Here is a 20228-nt window from a genome sequence, read left to right as displayed (position 1 = left end):
AGACAGAAAAGTGACAGACATCAGCACATTCCATGGATATCCCCTGTTCATCTGATATGTCATGCTCCACAAATGACTCTAACACAGAAAAACTGTGCCTTTTTCTGAGGGAGCGTTCAAGTACTATTTGCAATAAAAGAAGGAATGCATGATTAAAAAGAGAGAAAAAAAACAAAACCAAGAGAGGTCTTCTAACAGAAATCTTACAGAAATCAAGTACTATCAGGTGTTTCATCCATCAGTAGAATTAAGACAAATTCATAAAGGAAACACAGGGGTGAAGATATTTACAGTAATTAAGATATAAAGAAAGAAAAATCTATTTAATAAGCTACTGAAATATGGAGGGTGGGTGAGAAGAGCATTAGAGAAAAGATCGTAAAATGGTTAACTGAAGAATCTTCCAGATGCAGTAAAAAACACTGTGCTTGATTTTAAGCAATCTCTCAACAAGCCACACTACCTTAATACGTATTTATTCCTATTCTCTAGAAGTGCAGTAACTTAAGAATTCTTCACTATCAGTCATGTAAACAATCATCTCAGTCTTTAATTTGGTGCTATGACTAAATAATAAAGAACATCATATGGTAACTAAAGCTTAACATATCTTTGAACATTTGATGGACACAGGCAATACAGACATTTCTTTGTCTGCGTCTACAGACACCTCACCAGGCTTTGGATATGGTTCTTGTCTGCAATCCAAGTATCTGGAAGCAGGAGTATCTAAAAATATTCTGGTAAAGATGCCTGAAAAACTGAGAACATATGGCAGTGCTAATCCTGCCTATACCTGTCTTCTAACCCAAGTTTAGATTTAATGAGAAATTATATAGTTGCTCACTGGGAAGAAACCTGGAAGTGCGGTCCAAATAAGCTGAATCTAGCTTGGAGCAATTTTAAAGGCAAAAGAATGAGATTAAATTACACCAGGTCATATTCTCCCTCAAGTCCCAATGCATTTGAACTCACAGCCAAATGGGAAAAAAACAAAGGGCACAGAAAAAGGAAAATACAATAGGATTATACATTTATATTAACATAACCAGTTTGTTTGCAAGCAGAACTTCAGGAGAATTTATGATACCACTTTGTAAATGACCAAAACTTAGTATCATATGCTGAAGGGGCTATCAACAAGGATATATTTAAAACCAAATCAGACAGCAACACAGCTATCAAAAATGTTCTCTGCATAAAAGCATCTAATTCTAAAAATAAAATAATGTTAAGACATAAAGCTAGTACGTTTGTAAGGAAGATAAGAGCAGGCTGGAATACAGAAAGAAAGCAGGAAAATTAAAAACCTTACCTTGTCAAGACTATCACTATAGAAAAAATACCAGTTGCACAAGAAAAAAAAATTCAGTATTTCTTCAATCCATCAATCGCCACAGCACTTCAGAAGCACATCAACTGTATCATGCTCTGAAAATGTTATCAGGCTGAATCTGAAGAGGGTAATGGACCTGGGATGGTGTGTGTGTGTGGGGGGGGGGGGGTTGTATAGTGCTCTCCCATTGCATGCAGCATCACCAGCCACCATACAGCTACCCAAATTTTAGCTATAGGCTGAGAATAAACACATCTGCATGCAAACTTATTTCCATCTCTAACAACCGTATAAGGAAAGCAGTTCTTTGGCAATGCTCTGCAGACCTGTTGGCTGGAGCTAACAGTTCACTGCTGGTCTAAGTGAGCATTATGTTCCCACCCAGTGAAAGTACAGAGGCAGCAGCAGAAGGATAATAGGAATATCCCTTAGGGATATAACAGCTTGGAGCAAAAATCAGCAATTTTTAGAAAACTCTTTTAAAAATTTTGCTGTGTGGGAAAGAGCTTAAAAAGGAAGATTTTAAGAATGTACAAATGACAACAATGCCAGTATTAGTAGAATACTGTACTGAAGGCCTGCTTTTCTTTTAAGCCCAGGTGCACTTCCCACAGCTGATAAATAAACAAAAAAAAAAGAGGTAATATTTATCATGAAATAAACAATATCAAAGGAAGATAGTAGTGAAAGCCAACTGATCACTGGAGAAAAATAATTTCTTACCATACATTCCCTAGTGACTGAGGGAAACACATTCTTTTGACAACATTCCTTCTTCATGTGTTCTGCAATGTTCATTAGCCCCACATGCAAGAATCCTGTGCTCAGAGACTGGATAAAATGAAGTAGTAAAGTAAAGAACACTGCACTTCCAAACTTTATCCTCTTGGTTTCAATTTGGACATACCAGTATTTCCAGTTTTGGCTTTTTCACATGGGAACAGGTTTAGGTTTGTTCTGGTTTTGGGTTTTATCTGGTGTGTGATCCCCTCCCCAGGATCTGTCAGCTCCTTTTACTACAACAGGAGATGTCTGTGGGTAATCCAAAGGCACCATCTTCAAGTTATTATAGATCCTTCACTTTCAGTACAAAAAATATTAACACTTTACACAGAGATTCATCTAACATGGAACAATAGCATCAAATTACTAAATTCTGTTTCTCCACTCCTATTCATCAACTCTGCAGAGCCTTCAGTCGTGTATCATTGTTAATGCCTGGAAGTTTTAAGATAAATAACAAGAGAAAACACATCAAATGAGCATACTGTTGATTACTGTGTCCTGGCTTGATCATATTCATGGTCTGAATGGCTTCTGCTTGGCTAGAAAATGACCGAGCCATACAGCTATAGATGCTGAATAATATCCCTGCCAGCTCCTACAATCTTCTATCATTACTCTCATAGTAGTTTAAATTTTATTTAGTCTCTCACCTTCAAGAACTGGCAATTTTAAATTCAGTGTTGAATCTAAAAATGTAAGAATTATCATTACTGAGCCAACATTCAGTGAAGGTGATTATTCAGGTTATACTTCTGATAATGTGGGTGCAAGGGAAGGGTGCACCTGTACATTCACAAAACCATTTTGTATCCAGACATAGAAAACGGAACTAATTAACACCCTTCCTTTAGAAAGTTATATTCCAAACATGAAGCTGCTCTGATACTCACTCACTGAAGACATACCACATCGCTTGAATACCTCAATTCTGAATATCTGTATTCCTAATGGGATTGGTCCCAGTAAAAAAAATACTTACTTTACCTGAAGGGAATCCACCTAAAAATAATTCAATGTCACTATTTTAAGCATTGACTTTTCAGCTTTGAAAGTGCATAACAGAGTGGACAGGTTTGTCAGCTTTACAATTCCATAATTGGGAGACTTAGTTCTACACCACAGAACTGGATTCAACTCAAGAATATTTCTTTCATGGAAACAGTAAAGTGAGACTAAGCCTTCAAATTTGCTGACATATTATTTTTCACCTAGCTCTAGATATTTTCAAATATCTTAATGTAAGAAAGCTGATGTTACCTTTGCATTTTTTTATTTTCATAAACCAGGTGCCAGTACAGTGATTTAATTCATACCAACTGTAAGACAACTTCAACAATTCCTACATTCCACTCAAATGTACTGTTTGTACAAAATGTAGCTGTCCTCAAAACAGCTCTGCACCTACAGACTGTTTTGCAAAGATATCAAATGTAACTGTTAGAAAACTTTAGAACACAGAGACCACCTTTGCTTTAATTCCCACTTAATCTCTGCAAATGCCAGCTAGCAACACTGGCAAGTCCAGAGGGACCTTCACTGCACTGCAGTATGAACGAAATGTTTTTGTTGTTACTACTTGCATAAACTCACTGTCTATCCAGACTGAGGTTACAGTTCCATTTCTTTAGCATTCCCAAAATGCCAAAGGACAGCCCTTCCCTCCACCTCCTCAAAAAACTCCATCTATTACAATGCTACAATTAAAGGAATAGCAAGATCAAGATCCCAAGTGTTAGTATTCTCACAACAACGTTCCTAGGAATTACCACATAACACCCTGCATAAGACATGCAAAACTGTTGTCCTAGTTTCTGGCTCTGTTTTGCCCTGCTGCTGTATCAATCTGCTGGTTTTCATAATGCCACTGTCCCTTTAATTGTAGCATGTACTGGTCTGCTCTGTGTTAGCATTCTGGAGGCTATCTGGCTTTCTTCACAAAATATACCAAGTTAAAGCTTGAACTCGGTGTTCTCAGGCTCCATCTGTCCTGCTTACATATTTCTTTCCTGTTGCAAAAATTCAGCCTATCAAACAGAACGTCCCCAAGAACAATTAAAACTGAACTGAGAAACAACCCTTATGAAGAAACAAGCTATGCTGTCAATTGTTTGATAACAAAACCGATCTTAGCTCACAAAACTGGCAAAAACATTCTGCTTTGCCAGTAAGATGAAGCTTTGTAAAGCTGGAAGCATTTTGATTAACTCACAATTTATTTAATGTAGTGAGGCAGCTGGATTAGGCGTGCACCCGAGCCACATGAGTAAACAGGCCACAACATCATTCAGAATGTGGCTGTTGCTTCAAAGAGGTATTTCCCAGATGACTTCATTGCTAGGCATGAATCCAAGAGCAGGCTTCAGATTCTCCTTTTCATAACAACATGTACAAGATCATCCAGGAGCTTCCATGTGCTGTTTCAAGGTGGGATTGTGTAATTTCGAGTATTCAGGTTGCAGTAACTTCTTCAGCCTAAAGCTGGACACAAGATCTTTAGAGCCTTCCTCTGTTCTATGCAAATTAACTCTACAAGTTGTGTAAGAAGTTGTAATGGATTTTTATATATATAAAGACAAATGGAAAAGTGTTGAAGTTACTCCTTTGGACTGGAAAATACTAACATTACCTTATAAAAACAGAGATACAATTCCAGAGTAATTTTAAATTTTTTGAATAATGTTTATTTTTCTCTAAACTGATTCCTACCTTCTCTTGACTAACACAATAATGCTGAACTTGTCATATCACACTCTTTTGCCATGGCAACATGTAATGACAAACAGAAACATGAATTCTCTGTGAGACAAAAAAACAAAACAACAAACAAAACCCAAACAAAACAAAACAGAAAAAGTCATAGTTAGGAACAAAATCTTTATTCAAACATAAATAGCCTTAGTAATAGGAACAAATAATTATTATCCATAACTCTCAATTTATTAAAGCCTTTTCCAGTTTAATGTTAAATATGAAATTACCTATAATAAGGGCAATGCACCTCTTCTGAATCTTTGAACTACCTTTGTTGGGATTTTTGATTTTTTTGTTTCCTAAACTGTAGAGTTTAGAGTTCCTATACTGAGAATCACTACATTTGTAAAAAAAGAATGAACCTAACATTTTCTTAGTAAAGCAATTTCAGGGGGGAAATATGCTGAGTCAGTATGAAATGTGTAATCCATAATCACATGGATAATCTACAACGTGTTAAAAGTGCCATACCCACATAAATGAAGAGAAGTATTTTCATAAAAGTGGCCAAGAAAATGTCTGTGTTTTCTAACTATAATGTAAATTTTGTTTGATACTAAAAACTGCTTCCTAAGCTCCACCTTCTACTTTGATTGTATAGTTAGTTTTGCACAAATTACACCTGCAAATGTTTTTGGGAATTACTGTACTCACAGAATATCCTCAGAAATTGTCAGGTAACATTTGACTGGGGTAGCCAACTGAAAATTAGATTAGCTATCTGTGGAAGTTAAAAAAGATCCATGCAGCGCCTAAGCATAGGGGACAAAGCAGAGTAGTAACTGTGAACCAAAAACGGCATCATGCTTGAAGTTCTGAGAAAGTATCTTGTAGGAAAAGGACAGGGAAATCAGCATTGGTTCTGGGTGCTTTGAGCATCTGAAATGAAAAGAGGTAACAGCATAAAGCAAGCACACATAGGAGGCAAACTGAAAGAGCAAATGCATAACAGAGGCTGAAGTGTACCAGAACATATAGAAGCTTAAGGCTAAATGGGTGGCACTTAAACAAAGCAGTCAGATAACATTTTCATCTATTACAGATTCATGACTTGTTAAAGAATCTTCAGGAATCACACTTTTTTATGGAATAATAGAAAAATACTGGAAATCTTGCTTTCAAAGACATGGAATGTATCCTTAACATACATCTATCTCATTATCTGAGAATGTCCTGCCAAATCCTGCTCTGAATCTTTCTTCTTCAATCCCACCATGGATTCTGGAAGCAAGTACTATATATGCAATGAAGAAAAGCACTTCTTATATTGGTTTAGTTGCACTGGATCTTTCACTTTTCCTTCATATAACTAGAAATGTATCCTCTGTGACGATTATGGTACTATGAACCTGTTCATATTCTCTTGTCATCTTTTTTTTTAGAAGAAACTGCCATTTCTTCACATAATCTCACATGAAAGCCAACTATAAAATTTATGTGATCACTGTAATTCAACACCTGGCCTTCAGGTACTTCCAAGATTGTCATTAAAAAGTGTTTTCCCAAAACCTAACTAGGATGAAAGTAATTTATTTTAAAACAATACTTGGAACAGAAAGAACTGCCTTTTTAAGCTACCATTCTTTAGATATTTAAATCAAATTTGCAGAACACTACCTAAACATTGGAGATATTTTCCCCTCTAAATAATATAAATTAGAAAAACAGATTTTTTATTAGATTATTTTAGCAAAGCAGAAAAATGTTTAATAATGACTACTTCAACTTGACAACATCAGGCATGAAATAAAACCACTAGTATTGTGATTGTAAGATCTATGAGCAGATGAGATAAACATCTCAGATGAACTGTTCTAAGAGAACATAACTGTGTTGGAAAGTAATTAATAAATTATCTTCCAATGGCAATTAATCCAACACTAATGTTGGCTGTCACTTCTTTATAAAAAAATACTACGCTTTTCAATAAAAGACCCATATTCTGGTGCTAAAGTAGTAAAACTAATCTAGTCTAGATCATTATAGTGATACTTGCATTGTTAGGTGAACATAAAGTAAGAAAACAGCAGATTTCAAAATCCTTCATGTAAGGATCGAGAGTCTTCTCTAAATAGAAACAATCCTTTTTACTAAGAGAGCACGTACTGAGAACCCTTAAGCTCCAGGCACTGAAGCAGAATTCAAAATTTGGGATCTGATTTGAAAACAGATTTGGGGTAGATATGCAGGAAATCACCAGTATTACCTCAGTATCTCTGAGGATAACAATTCACCCATTTCTTGTCTGCATTATCATTTAATTAAACCAACTGTGAAAAAAGCTCATGAGAATCAAGTCCAAGGTCTTCTGTTGCTCACTTATTCTGAACTTTGACTTGTGATTGATTGCTTTAGAGCAGCACCTAGAGCCTCTCAGTATTCTACAGGCTCTACAAACATAGCAAAGTTCACCCTTAGCTTCAAAGAATGTATGATCTAATGAATATGATAAATTACACTAGCCTCTTGGAAATGCATCGCATAATTTCAGTTAGTATGTCTGAGTGTTACTCATAAAAATCAGTATAAAACATCTCACCCATTCTTTTTGTACAGATAAAAAGCAAATACTAATACAAGTAAGGTATTGTAAAATACTTTAGTACAAGTAGTTGTAAAGAGTTACAACTAGTACAAAATTAATAGAATGCTCTTCAATTTTGAAAATAAAACACATGTGAAGAGGTCCAACTTTTCCACCTCCATCTTGCCTGATACCCAAAGGCAAGAGGGGGAAGATGGCAAGGCCACGCAATACATCTGTAAGGAGCATAAGGAAGATTCACTTACCCAATTACCAAAGACAGATGTTTTCAAACATCCATTAAGAAAAAAAAAACCAAACAACCAAAACCTCAAACCCAAAAACTGTACTGTTTTAAAGCTTTTAAAAATGGTTTTAACATTAAGTATGCACATGCTATTTCAGTGAATGCTTTTTCATTTTGAGAATGGGTTTGCTTTTAATAGCTTCAGTTCCTCAAAGCCTCATAAACTGCAAGTTGGGATGAGGCCTCTTAATTCTGAGATGTGTCAGAATATGTAACAGATGTTAGAAAGGCCTACACATTCCTGACTTCAATAGGTTTTCAGAAATAATCCTATATTCATGAGTAGACAAGACTTCCCTCCCACCTAATCTTATTAACAGAATGCTCTAATTAATGTGATTTGCTGAGTTACTTATCTCTGACTCCCTGGCTATCTCCCACTTCAGAAGCATAAAGTGCTACAGCATTGGTAGATTATATGGTTTAGGGACATTTTTAGTACATGCTTCAAATTATGTGTTCCTTCAAATGCACTCCTTGGTTCCACACACATCATTAAGATTTGTTGTATATCCTTGCTTCCACATTTTCTCTCTTTTCAGTAATACCAGAGCAACAAATCGAAAAACAACTTGTAAAACTACAGGAATTGACTAGATTTTATCTCCCTGAAGAATTCAGCATAAATATTACTTATGCAAAAGTATACAGTAGGAAAAAAATAAAACTTAGACCAATAAAACCCATCACTCTCTCCCTTTTAGTGGCTAATGATGATTTCTAGTGAAAATGCAAGACATTTTAACAAAGCTTTACAAATTAGTTCATGTATTTTTCCTTTGCTATGTTCCAAACCAGAAATAATACTCCAATAAGCTGTGCCTAAAATTCTGAGGTTCTAAGTTCAAAATACTTTTAAAAATAGGCCAAGGTTGGCTTTACACCTTCAGAATCAGAGTAATCTGAGTATTTCTGAGAAAAATATTCATTACAGTTCAGAAACCACAACTGCTTAGTGTATGTTATTGTCGTGGTTTAAGCCCAGCTGCCATGCAGCCCACTCGCTCACTGCCTCCCTTCCTCCCCAACTCACTTCCGGAGGGATGGGGAGGAGAATTGAAAGAATATAACTCCCACAGGTTGAGATAACAACAGTTCAGTAACTAAGGTATAACACAAACCACTGCTGCTACCACCAATAATAATGATAAGGGAAATGACAAGGGAAGAGAATACAACTGCTTATCACCCACTGACCAATAACCAGCCCAACCGAGCAGTGATCCACCCCTTCTGGGTAACTGCCCCCAGTTCTACATCCTGGGCATGACGTGCTGTGCTATGGAATACCCCTTTGGTTAGTTTGGGTCAGGTGCCCTGTCTCTGCTTCCTCCCGGCTTCCCCTCCTCCCTAGCAGTGCATGAGGCTCACAAAGTCCATCAGCGTTATCAGCGCTGTTCCCAGGCTGAAAGTCAAAACCACAGCACTGCATCAGCTATTAAGAAGGAGAAAAATGACTGCTACTGCTGAGCCCAGGACAGTTATTATTTTATTAAAGTCAGAGACTGCAGCTGCTAACTTGTCTGATGGTTTCTTGAAGATGAATCATTATGGAGATTATGGCATATACGTGAAGCCCTTGTGAATGGTGAACAGCCTAGCTGTTGGACAGATTCTTATAGTCTTGCTTGCTGTCGTGGTTTAAACCAAATCCGCAAAGTTCGCTCACTCACTCACCCCCTTGCTCCCCCAACTCCCAGAGAGTTAGGAAGGAGAATCCAAAGAATGTACCCCCCATAGGTTGAGATAAGAACGGTTTAATTGCTAAGGTATAACACAAATCACTCCTGCTACTACTACTACAAATAATAATGATAAAGCAAACAACAAGCGAAGCGAATACAACACCTCACCAGCCACCGACCCATAACTCACCCCACCCTGCCTGACCGAGCACCAACCGATACCTCCTCCATTCCCCCCCCCAGAGCTCCCAGCCCTTCCAGCTCTCTCCCAGTTACATCCTGGGCATGACATGCTGTGGTATGGAATACCTCTTTGACTAGCCTGGGTCAGGTGTCCTGTCTCTCCTTCTTCCTGGCCTCCCCTCCTCCCTGGCAGAGCATGAGCTCAGAAAAGGCCTTGAACAAAAACCACCCAAGCAGTAACTCAAAACATGCTCGCTATCAAGCAACTGTTCCCAGCCCAGAAGTCAAAACACAGCATTGCACCAGCTACCAAGAAGGAGGAAAATGACTGCTACTGCTCAAACCAGGACACTTGTGTTGGAAAAATCATATGTTCTTGTCAAATTTCTGTTCAAAAAGTTGTGCTATTCTCTTATTTTCTGACCAAGTTTTGTTCTGTTTTTTTTTCCTAGTTTCTTTTGGAAATTTCCTGATTATTTCTGGTGAACAGTAGAAATAAGGTGGTGGCAGCAGCTCCATAAAAATAGCAAAGGCTGAGCAAAATACCTAGCTATCTCCAGAAGTAAAAATAGGAGATGAGAAGGACTTAAATTCATCTGCAGTCCTGGTTCTAATTTAAAACAAGAATAGTCTCTAAATCACTGCTGGCCACCTAGCCCATGCATACAGTAATTCAGATGTTTGAACTCTGCAGCCTATTACTTCCAGTGTCCGGCATGCAACTCACTCGACACTTGACAGTTCTGAGACTAAAAAGCCTGCTTAAAGAAACCTCACATTCTCACAGCTGACAGCTCACATTGAAATAGTGTGGAAAGAATCCCCAGAGGGCATGCTAATGAGGCTAGTTGTTAGTTTCAAGCAAACTTAAGGAGAAGTGGGAATAAATACTAGCAACAGAGAAGGAACAGGAAGAGATGCAGAGAGTTGAGTAAATCTTTGCTGATCTTCACATCTTAGGAGCTTCCATCATTATTCTTTCTATGCTTTTTTGTTTTTCATTTTGTTAACTCTGTTTAGACTAACCTCTGAGTTTTGTTCAGTTGTCTCGAGTGGACATTCATATCACTCACTGGCTATTAAACAATTGGTGCTTCCTCTTGCCTGATGCTGAGGAACTCATGATTCTGAGTACCTTTCACAGTAAAATGAAGATTTGTATTCAAACACTAATTTATTCTTTTTCTAAAGAATAAAAAACCTGACATTATAAAAGTTATTTATAAAGCTTCTAATAATTTTGAGTCTTTTGTCTCAACAGTCTCATTGCTCAGCTCTTTTGAGACAGACATTGGGGCAGTGATGTGTCTGTTTAAAACTCAGTTTAAAACTTTTAGTTAACACAGTAACTTTAGAAATACACTTTAGATACTGTGTTCAATAATGCCATATTATCAGGAACTGCTGTTTCAAGTGAGTTGCTATTACTACTGCTTCTACTTGTCTTTTCTGTATATCACATATATATACAAATGTACTTTCAGAACTTGTTGGATTAACACTTCAACATATGGCTGTCCTACATTCCAACAAACAGTTCTTCTACCCAGAACCACTGGAAAGAATCACAGTTTATGCAACAAAAATAATTTCAAGAATGCACGTGGCACAGATGTGTCTCAGTTACAATGCTGCAAAACACTGTACTCTGTTAATCATGCCAACAACACAAGTCTTCTGAACTGTAGACTGTGCCAGATAAATCAGTACGATGGAATACCCTGCTGCAGATTTTCAAGCTTAACTAAAAGAAGATCAAAACTTAACACACAGGTGATCAAATCTCAGAGTAAAAGGCTACAAAAAGCCTTGACCCAGAAAGAAGTTTCCCATATATATTTAAGTTCTGGGCTTCATAATCTAGAAGTCACATGAATTCCGGAAGTTCTGTATCTGGACATTTTACACACAACCGAAAATATAAACACCTGGAAAAAGAAAATTGCTATTCTGCACAGTTTTTTGAACTTCTCAGCCAGTGTTTAGCCATAAAAGGTACCAGCACTCCAATTATAAAGAAGTGACTTTTTCAAAGCTTCCAGTTAAGCAACAGTAAATGGACATGAAAGACATAACTCTGGGTGGGGAAGTACACAGAAACCATGATCCACATGCCTACTAATTCTTGCAAAACGATCTCAATCTCCTGACATGTAGGGGCCCATGCTGGCTACTCAAGCATATGCAACATGCATTCATAGTCTTTGAACTTGTGTGTGCATTCATATGCAGATGAGATAAACAACTGCCTGCAAATAAAACTCAACTTCCATTACTGTGTTTGTGCTCAAAAAGCTGGACTAAGATTCACTCAGGAGGTGCAGACCTAATTCTTGCCCCTTTACAAACAAGCTATGCAACCTCAGGAAAAAAGACTGACAGCTTTCCAAAAACACAATACTCCACACAGCTTTCTGAAGAACTAGTAAATGTTCAGATTTTCAGGAAACAGAAACATTCACCAGTTTTCACAGAGACAAATGACAAAAAAATGAAACTACCCGATGCTGAACAGCTAAAATACAGCTCCCCTCCTTCAGCTACTTAGATGGTGATTGTTGCTGTTGAAAGTTTAGAAACAATCCTGCACAGTAATTTGTTTTGTAGTGTATTTGTGGATACAATGCTATCTTCTCTTATCCTTCTCCCATTTTAAGTATGTAATCCTCTAAGTAAGATGTAATAGGTAGGTCCATTTTCCTGAAGCAGAGAAGTCTGCTGACAGCACCCTTTGCAGATTCTAAATATTTTATGCTTTATTTACCTGATTATTCATCTTTGGTATCATGAGTACCAAGTTTTATGAATGCCATATATCAGAAGTAACTAAGAAGTTCAGATTAGCATTTTCTTGAAAAATTTAAATTTTCTGCTTTCATATTTCATTTGGATAATCTCAAAATACTCACTTTTCTTGTGCTTAAACACTACATTAACTATGACCACATCCAAGACATTTTGATACTCCAATGAAAGTTAATTCCAATTAAGTTATTCATTCTAATTATAATGAATTAAATGTAGAAAAATTAATTATTTCTTGCAATATTTTCTTCTATTTCATCAGTTTGATTTTCAAAATTTTCGTGCTCTGTTTGGACTACTTTGCTATATCTAACTTCACCACATGAATTTAAGTACACTTTTTAATAGCGTGCCAAGTATCATTTATTTGAAAAATCTATATACACTTATCCCTTTGATATACTTTAATTATTTGTGTTGATGCAAACCCATGATCATTTTGTAGTTATCTGACAGAAAAAGAGAAAATGCTAGTATAGCTACAGCAACAAAACTTTGTAGAATTGCTGTTTATGCCATGAAAACGTGGCTTTGATAATACCATACAGTAATGACTGTGATATGCAGATATTCAAAAGACATAATTGCACCTAGAGCCCTGCTACAGCAGTTGCATCCATTAGAAGCAGCATGGTATTTCTGACTTAAAATTCTTGTTCAAAATGCCTGCTCCATGAAAGTATTATCTACCATTCCTCAACGATAAATAAATCGAAGGTATAAGAAATTACATAAAATTGAAAACCTAACTAAACGCTGTTTATTATACTACAGTAAAGATTAATAATATAAGGTACTGCCGAGCAAGGTCTTTTTTGCAGAGTATTTATTACTAATGCCTTCTTTTTTTCTGCCTTTCCTGCAGTTGCAATAGAGGACCAAGATACGTACTGAAAAATTGAGAGAAAAGATCATCCACAAAACTGCACAACAATTCACAATTAATTGTCACCAAACCCCACAATAATACAAAGTAAAAGAATTTTAACAGTCTTTCATGGGAAAGCTTTGCTTATTTATTTTTAAAGTTTCAAATTTAAACTTCATCAAGAATCATAAATATGCATTTGACAATATTCAAACCTTTAGAAGTCTAAAGTAAACATTAAGGCAGTAGCTGTTTCAGCACTAGGAAGCCTTCACATCTTCTTATAAAATAAACTCCCAAGAGTTTAACACACCATCATGTTATTATGTAAAACAGCAGCTCTTTGGCCTAGGGTAACGTCAAAGCTACAGACTCCGCAGTATACTAGTAGCCAACATAAACACCAGGCTTGCAAACCAGCACCTTGAATGTGCAAAATGGAAAGATGTGCATGTGTAAATCTGATATAAACAAACAAACAAAAATAGCCAAGTGCCTATAAATATCTACATCATTTACTACAAAGAGACACAGAAAACATTGCTGGTTTGGGCAGTAGTAACTTTTTATCTTCAGAAAGGTACCCCTCAGGGTAGTTATCAGCTACATTGTGACAAGAATAAGCCTATTCTTAAGGTTTCAGCCAGATTCCATTACAAAGTCACACTTTGATCACTTCTATTTTGAAGAAAGGAAACTGGCCAAAAATCAAAGAAAATTCACTTAAGGGAAAAAGAAAGTATTTTTCCCCCTCCAGCATGGAAAATTACACAACCAACCATTCTTAGGAAGATTACAGAAAAAAGCAGACACAAAAGAGAAATTTGGGGTTCACTTAGTATCCTGGTAACATGAAAATTGCTATGTTGCTATGTGTACTACAAATATACCCCATGTTTGACAATTATAGTATCAAAAATTTAAATCATCTTTTTGAAGGAAAAAGAGCTACAATGATGCTTTAATTTCATCAAATCACAGAATCATAAGACAGTCTGGGTTAGAAGGGACCTTCAAAGGTCATCTAGCCCAACACCCTGCAATGAGCAGGGACATCTTTGACTAGATCAGGTTGCCCAGAACCACATCCAGCCAGGCCTTGAATGTCTCCAGGGATAGTGCATCCACTGCCTCTCTGGGCAATCTGTGCCAGTATTGGACAACTATCATTGTAAAGAATTTCATTCTCACATCCAGCCTGAATCTCCACTTTTAGTTTAAAAGCATAACCCATCATCCTCTCGCAACAGGTCCTGCTAAAATGTCTCCCCATCTTTCTTATAAGCCCCTTTTAAGAACAAAATAGGACTGTAATAAGGTCTCCCTGGAGCCTTCTCTTCTTCAGGCTGAACAGTCCCAACTCTCTCAGCCCTTTCTCACAGGATAGGTGTTACAGCCCTCTGATCACTTTAGTGGCCATATTTGAAGTGATACAGTCAAGAAAAAAAAAGGATCACGAACTGATAGCAAAGTTCTGAATTCAGTAGGCCCAAATTCCACCTCCAGAGCACACTGAAATGTGTGTGGTCTTATCATCAGTGCCTTCAGCAAGACCAAGGCTGGGGACAGCAAGAAGATTAATAAATAAATAAGCCCCAATCAAAAACAAAGTGACAGTAACAAAACAAAAACAAAGCCCAGAACGCCACCAATGTAAGCCATACAGCAAACTTAAGCCATGCCAAAACCCAGAAAATTTCAAAATAGCAAGCACCATTAAGACTGGGCATGCTGGAAAGGCAAGAGAGAACTGGGATGCTGTTATATTTAAGGACACCCTTATGAGACTTGTGGCTCCTGAATTCTACTTCCAGAAAAAAAAACCCCTGATAATGTTTTTTTACAAAGACAACTTATAGCCATAAATCATTGTGAGGGTGTATGTCCTAGGAGATAACAAGACATTACTAATTCTCTATCAAAAAATCCTCTCAAATTTGTAAAAAAAAAAGGCCAGTTCCCTATAGCACAGGGTTATTTTAATTTCCAGCTAACTTTGAAAGGATTTTTTAGTAAGTCAACTAATCAACTGCATTTTATCAAAAGCTTTCTTTAGTTCCTTAAGATGTCTTACGAATCAAGTAAACAAACAAAATCCCATCTTTTCCAGTTATTCTTAGCAAGCTCTCCTTTTTCTTATCATCTCAGAAGATCAGTGGCAAAAATAATATTTTTGTGTCTTAGAGAGAAAACACTATTTTTTATTTAGGATAGTTCGCATTCAAAATATCATGTAGCAGAATACAGCTCACTTGCCCATGGAAAAAGAACATCTCTGGTATTACTTTCCATTAAACTGGTTTTATTTTCTGAACATGCCATTGCTCACTCAAGTGAACACTTTTTTAAATAATCGGATAAAGTGTTGTCTTTTCCTCCAAGCAAATGTAGAAGTTACATTAACAGAATGGTACAGAATCGGAAGTGGAACAACATAAAGATTTTGGGGAAACAAACAAAAAAAATAATCAGTGAGTCCTTTCCAATGCTTGCTTTATGAACGCTGAGATTTTAATCATTATTTCACAATGTAGTTACAAGATAGAAAATCAGTGAGATATGTTAGGTAAAAATCAAAATGTTACAAAACCCAAATGAGGTACTAATAGATAACATACTTCCCTCCTAAAAATAAAAGTTAATGAAATGGTACTTGAGAATTGAGGTGAAAACGTCATCTAGATTTAAAAATGTTGTTATGTCTGCATATAATCTTATGAAAGCTGTGCAAATTTATGCCAGGTCTCAATAAAAAAAAAGCAATGTGGAAATCCCGTATCCTTTACACTCCAGAGCAGAGCTATTGTTTGTTTGCCCTGTAATAATGAATCAAATAGCAGATAGTTCTAAATAATAATTTTCTGTTGATTCAAACTTTTTAAATTGATTGGGTTTTTGTTGTGGGTTTTTTTGTGTGGTTTTTTTTTTTTTTAATATATGCTGTAGTACGTTACCATAGAATCACAAAATAGTTTGGGTTGGAAGGGACCTTCAAAGGACCTAGCTCAACCTCCTGCAATAAGCAAGGACATCACTGCAGCTTCCTGCTAGTATGCAGACAGGAAGCTGAAGAGACCCTGCAAGGTCAGAAACCACACTGAACAAGAGCAGAACTGGAATGACAATTGGGCATACATTAGTCTAAATAAAAGTAAAGACTTGTTTGGACCAAGAGTATTTCTGTTAGGCTGAGAACAGACTTTCTTTGGATAGTGTCATGGTTTAAGCACAGCTGGCAACTAACCATGCAGATATTCATTCAATCTCCCCAACCCCCTGATGGGATGGAGAAGATTATCAGAAAAAAAGGTAAGACTTGTGAGGTAAGAACAGTTTAATAATTGAAATAAAGTAAATATAATAACAACAATAATAGGGTAAAGAGAGAGAGGAATAAAACTCAAGAAACCCAATACACAATACAATTGCTCACCACGTATTGACTGATACCCAGCCCAGCTCCAAGCAGTGATCAGCAGCTCTCCCTGGTTTTCGTACAGAGCATGGCATCCTGTGGTATGGAATACCCTTTGACTAGTTTGGGTCAGGTTGCCCTGTTCCTGCTTCCTCCTGGCTTCTTGTACCCCTCCCCACTGGCAAAGCATGAGAGACTGAAAAGTCCTTGATTTACAGTAAGTGCTGCTAAGCTACAACTAAAACATCAGCATTATCAGTGTTATTCTCATACTAAATCCAAACCACTCCACTGTACCAGCTACAGGGAAGAAAATTAACCCTATTCCAGCTAAAACCAGGACAGATAAAAATTCCCCACCCTTTTTTTTATTCCAGAAGTAGCTGATGATGCTATTTCTACAGTTATCACCAGCCTATCACTGTTCTTTTTATTCTATTTTTTTTTTCTGAATAACTGTACTGACACATTCACAAGATACAAAGACAATGAGTCATGAAAGGTGAGGGAGGTTTCTTTTTTCTCTAGAAGACCACAAACCAAAGGACATTTTTCAGTGAATGAATAATTCGTAGCTTCAGCTTCCTCTTAGAACAGAATGTTGCAAACACAACAGCAGGGAATACCAGTATAGGAAACTGAATCCCAGCTTTTGAAACTATTTTTATTTTTATTTTAAGAAATTCAAATCAGATGAGAACTTTATCCACAACAGAGCATAGTGGAATCTTATTGAATTATCCTCCTAGTTTAGGCAAATAATACCCAATTACTCAGTTTATACTGAGTTATTCTGATTCCTGTATATTTCCTCCTGTTAGCAAACCATTTTCTAACTTGTTCTTTTGGAAGATGCATTTCCTGTGAAGAGATGTAATTACATTTATCGAAATAATGTGGAATTACATTTTAACTGGAATAAGAAATCATAAATAAGTCTTCTGTTTTTACTGTGCAAAAATTCCATTATTATTCTACCACATTTCGAGAGTATTTAACATTTCAATACCTCCAGCAGATAGGATCTTTACTCATTGCCTTTGCTGCTGTTCAAAAGAAGCTTGCGCTATTAATTTTAATTTTTCTACTACTGTAAGCATGCAACCTGATGTTAAATTCCTTTGCACTCAAAATTTCCATCCATTTAGCAATCCATTAAAAGAAAACAGAGCATCAAGTAGAAAAGGAACACGGGTCTGCTTTCTAGAAAAAGATCAAATAACTCAGAAAAAGAATCACCTGGTCACTATTTAGGAAACAGGATTTTTTAACCTGCAAAACAGACATCTACTAAGATTTTCTTATTTCATTTAGCTAATACATGTCTCTGCAGTTCTGAAATTAAAAGCAAGACAGAACACGCTGTGTTCAATGTAGGAGTACAAAATGACTTCATATTTTCTTACCTTTGCATTATAGGGAATATAATGCTTTGATAAGGCTTCAGGAGTGTGCATCCATGTTTTGTCTACAGAAAAGCAAAATAAAAGAGGCACTGAATAGGTTATTCACTTATTAATTATTATAGCATCTATATAGAAAACATCAAGAACTCTCCTTTTATCCAGAGAAGTACCTGACTGAAGTAGTTACTGGGGCTTGAGGGAAATGCAGCATATCTCACAACTTCCAAAACATTACATGAAAGAACCTGCTTACTTCTCTTAAGGACATATTAACCAACAAGATTTACCATAAGAATTCCAACTCCTCTCCCCCCAGATATATTTATTGGTCTAAGACTTGTGCAAAGTGTTCAACACTGTCCCACATGACATCCTTGTCTCTAAATTGGAGATACATCAATTTGATAGATGGACCACTCGGTGGATAAAGAACTGGCTGGATGGTCGCACTCAAAGAGCTGTGGTCAATAGTCCAGTGTCTGGCTGGAGACCAGTAACAAGTGGTGTCCCTCAGGGATCGGTGTTGGGACCAGTCTTGTTTAATATCCTTGTCGCTGACATGGACAATGGAATTGAGTGTGCCCTCAGCAAGTTTGCTGATGACACCAAGCTGTGTGGTTCTGTTGATACGCTGGAGGGAAGGAATGCCATCCAGAGGGACCCTGACACACTTGTGAGGTGGGCTGATACCAGCCTCATGAAGTTTAACCATGCCAAGTGCAAGGTCCTACACCTGGGTGGGAGCAATCCCAGGCACAGATACAGGTTGGGCAAAAAGGAAATTCATGGTAGTCCTGCGGAAAAGGACTTGGGGGTGTTAGTCAATGAGAAAATGAACATGAGCCAGCAGTGTGCACTCACAGCCCAGAAAGCCAACCGTATCCTGGGCTGCATCAAGGAGTGTGACCAGCAGGTCAAAGGAGGTGATCCTGCCCCTCTACTCTGCTCTCGGCAGACCTCACCTGGAGTATTGTGTGCAGTTCTGGTGTACTCAACATAAAAAGGACATGGAACTGTTGGAACAAGTCCAGAGGAGGCCACGAAGTTGATCAGGGGACTGGAGCACCTCCCATATGAAGACAGGCTGAGAAAGTTGGAGCTGTTCAGCCTGGAGAAGAGAAGGCTGCATGGAGACCTCATAGCAGCCTTCCAGTATCTGAAGGGGGCCTACAGGGATGCTGGGGAGGGACTATTCATTAGGGACTGTAGTGATAGGACAAAGGGTAACGGGTTGAAACTTAAACAGCAGAGGTTTGGACTGGATATAAGGAAGAAATTCTTTACTGTTAGGGTGGTGAGGTACTGGAATGGGTTGCTCAGGGAGGTTGTGAATGCTCCATCGCTGGTGGTGTTCAAGGCCAGGTTGGATGAAGCCTTGGGTGATATGGTTTAGTGTTAGGTGTCCCTGCCCATGGCAGGGGGCTTGGAACTAGATGATCTTGAGGTCCTTTCCAATCCTAACTATTCTATGATTCTATAAGGTTGTTTGCTGTTTCTGCCTCAGATCAGCATTGCTGCATCCTGATGTTGTTTAAAGCACTGACTGCTTATCGTGCTTCTAATGATTGGATTTTGATGAATTATGTACTTTTTGATGGATTATCAAGACATTAGCGGGACAAAGGAAATTATTTTGGGAAAAATATTAGAGCAGTAACTGGTAAGAAAAAGCCCTAATCCTTCAACAGGAGAATAGAAACAAGTCACACTGTGGTTAACTGATTCAGAAATTTAGGTCTTCTTTAGTATTTGCTTATATATCCTAAATGAATGTGCATATTTTCCTTTAATGATTGTCATATCACAAGACTGCGCTTTGTATTACTTTTTCGATTGCACGTTTCATACAGTGACATCGTCCCATGATTCTTTTTAAATACATCTTCCCACCTTGTGTTTAATGGTCATTTACGTTCTACATAATTTAAGGTGCAATTCCAAATGTTAGAAAACACTAATTTCTACTAGAAGCTTACAAACCTTGTTTAGAAAGCTTTCTCATTTGAAAGAATTTAAGAAAAAAAGTTTTTCTGAAATACTAAATTGTATTATCCAACCTCTTGAAAGATTCTGTAACACTTAGTAGCATTTTACACTCCACACATTCAATATTTAGTCTACTACGAGTATTTTCTACTACTCCTGTTTTAATTAGCCTGAAT

The 20228-nt window shown here is 37.2% G+C and overlaps 1 protein-coding gene across 2 annotated transcripts in view; it reads right to left on the bottom strand.

Moving 5' to 3' along the window:
- Positions 1-20228, bottom strand: part of GULP1 (GULP PTB domain containing engulfment adaptor 1) — a 153651-nt gene that overhangs the window by 50497 nt on the left and 82926 nt on the right. For both annotated transcript variants that reach the window (XM_031045875.2, XM_034065673.1), the window contains one exon: positions 18067-18128. In XM_031045875.2, coding sequence (XP_030901735.1) covers positions 18067-18128 — 62 coding nt within the window. The remainder of the gene's footprint in view (positions 1-18066; positions 18129-20228) is intronic.

The sequence above is a fragment of the Melopsittacus undulatus genome, chromosome 8 (assembly GCF_012275295.1).
Source record: "Melopsittacus undulatus isolate bMelUnd1 chromosome 8, bMelUnd1.mat.Z, whole genome shotgun sequence".
NCBI classification, from domain to species: domain Eukaryota; kingdom Metazoa; phylum Chordata; class Aves; order Psittaciformes; family Psittaculidae; genus Melopsittacus; species Melopsittacus undulatus.
Note: the sequence above shows the minus strand (reverse complement) of the source record. Positions and strands in the feature narration are given on the sequence as shown.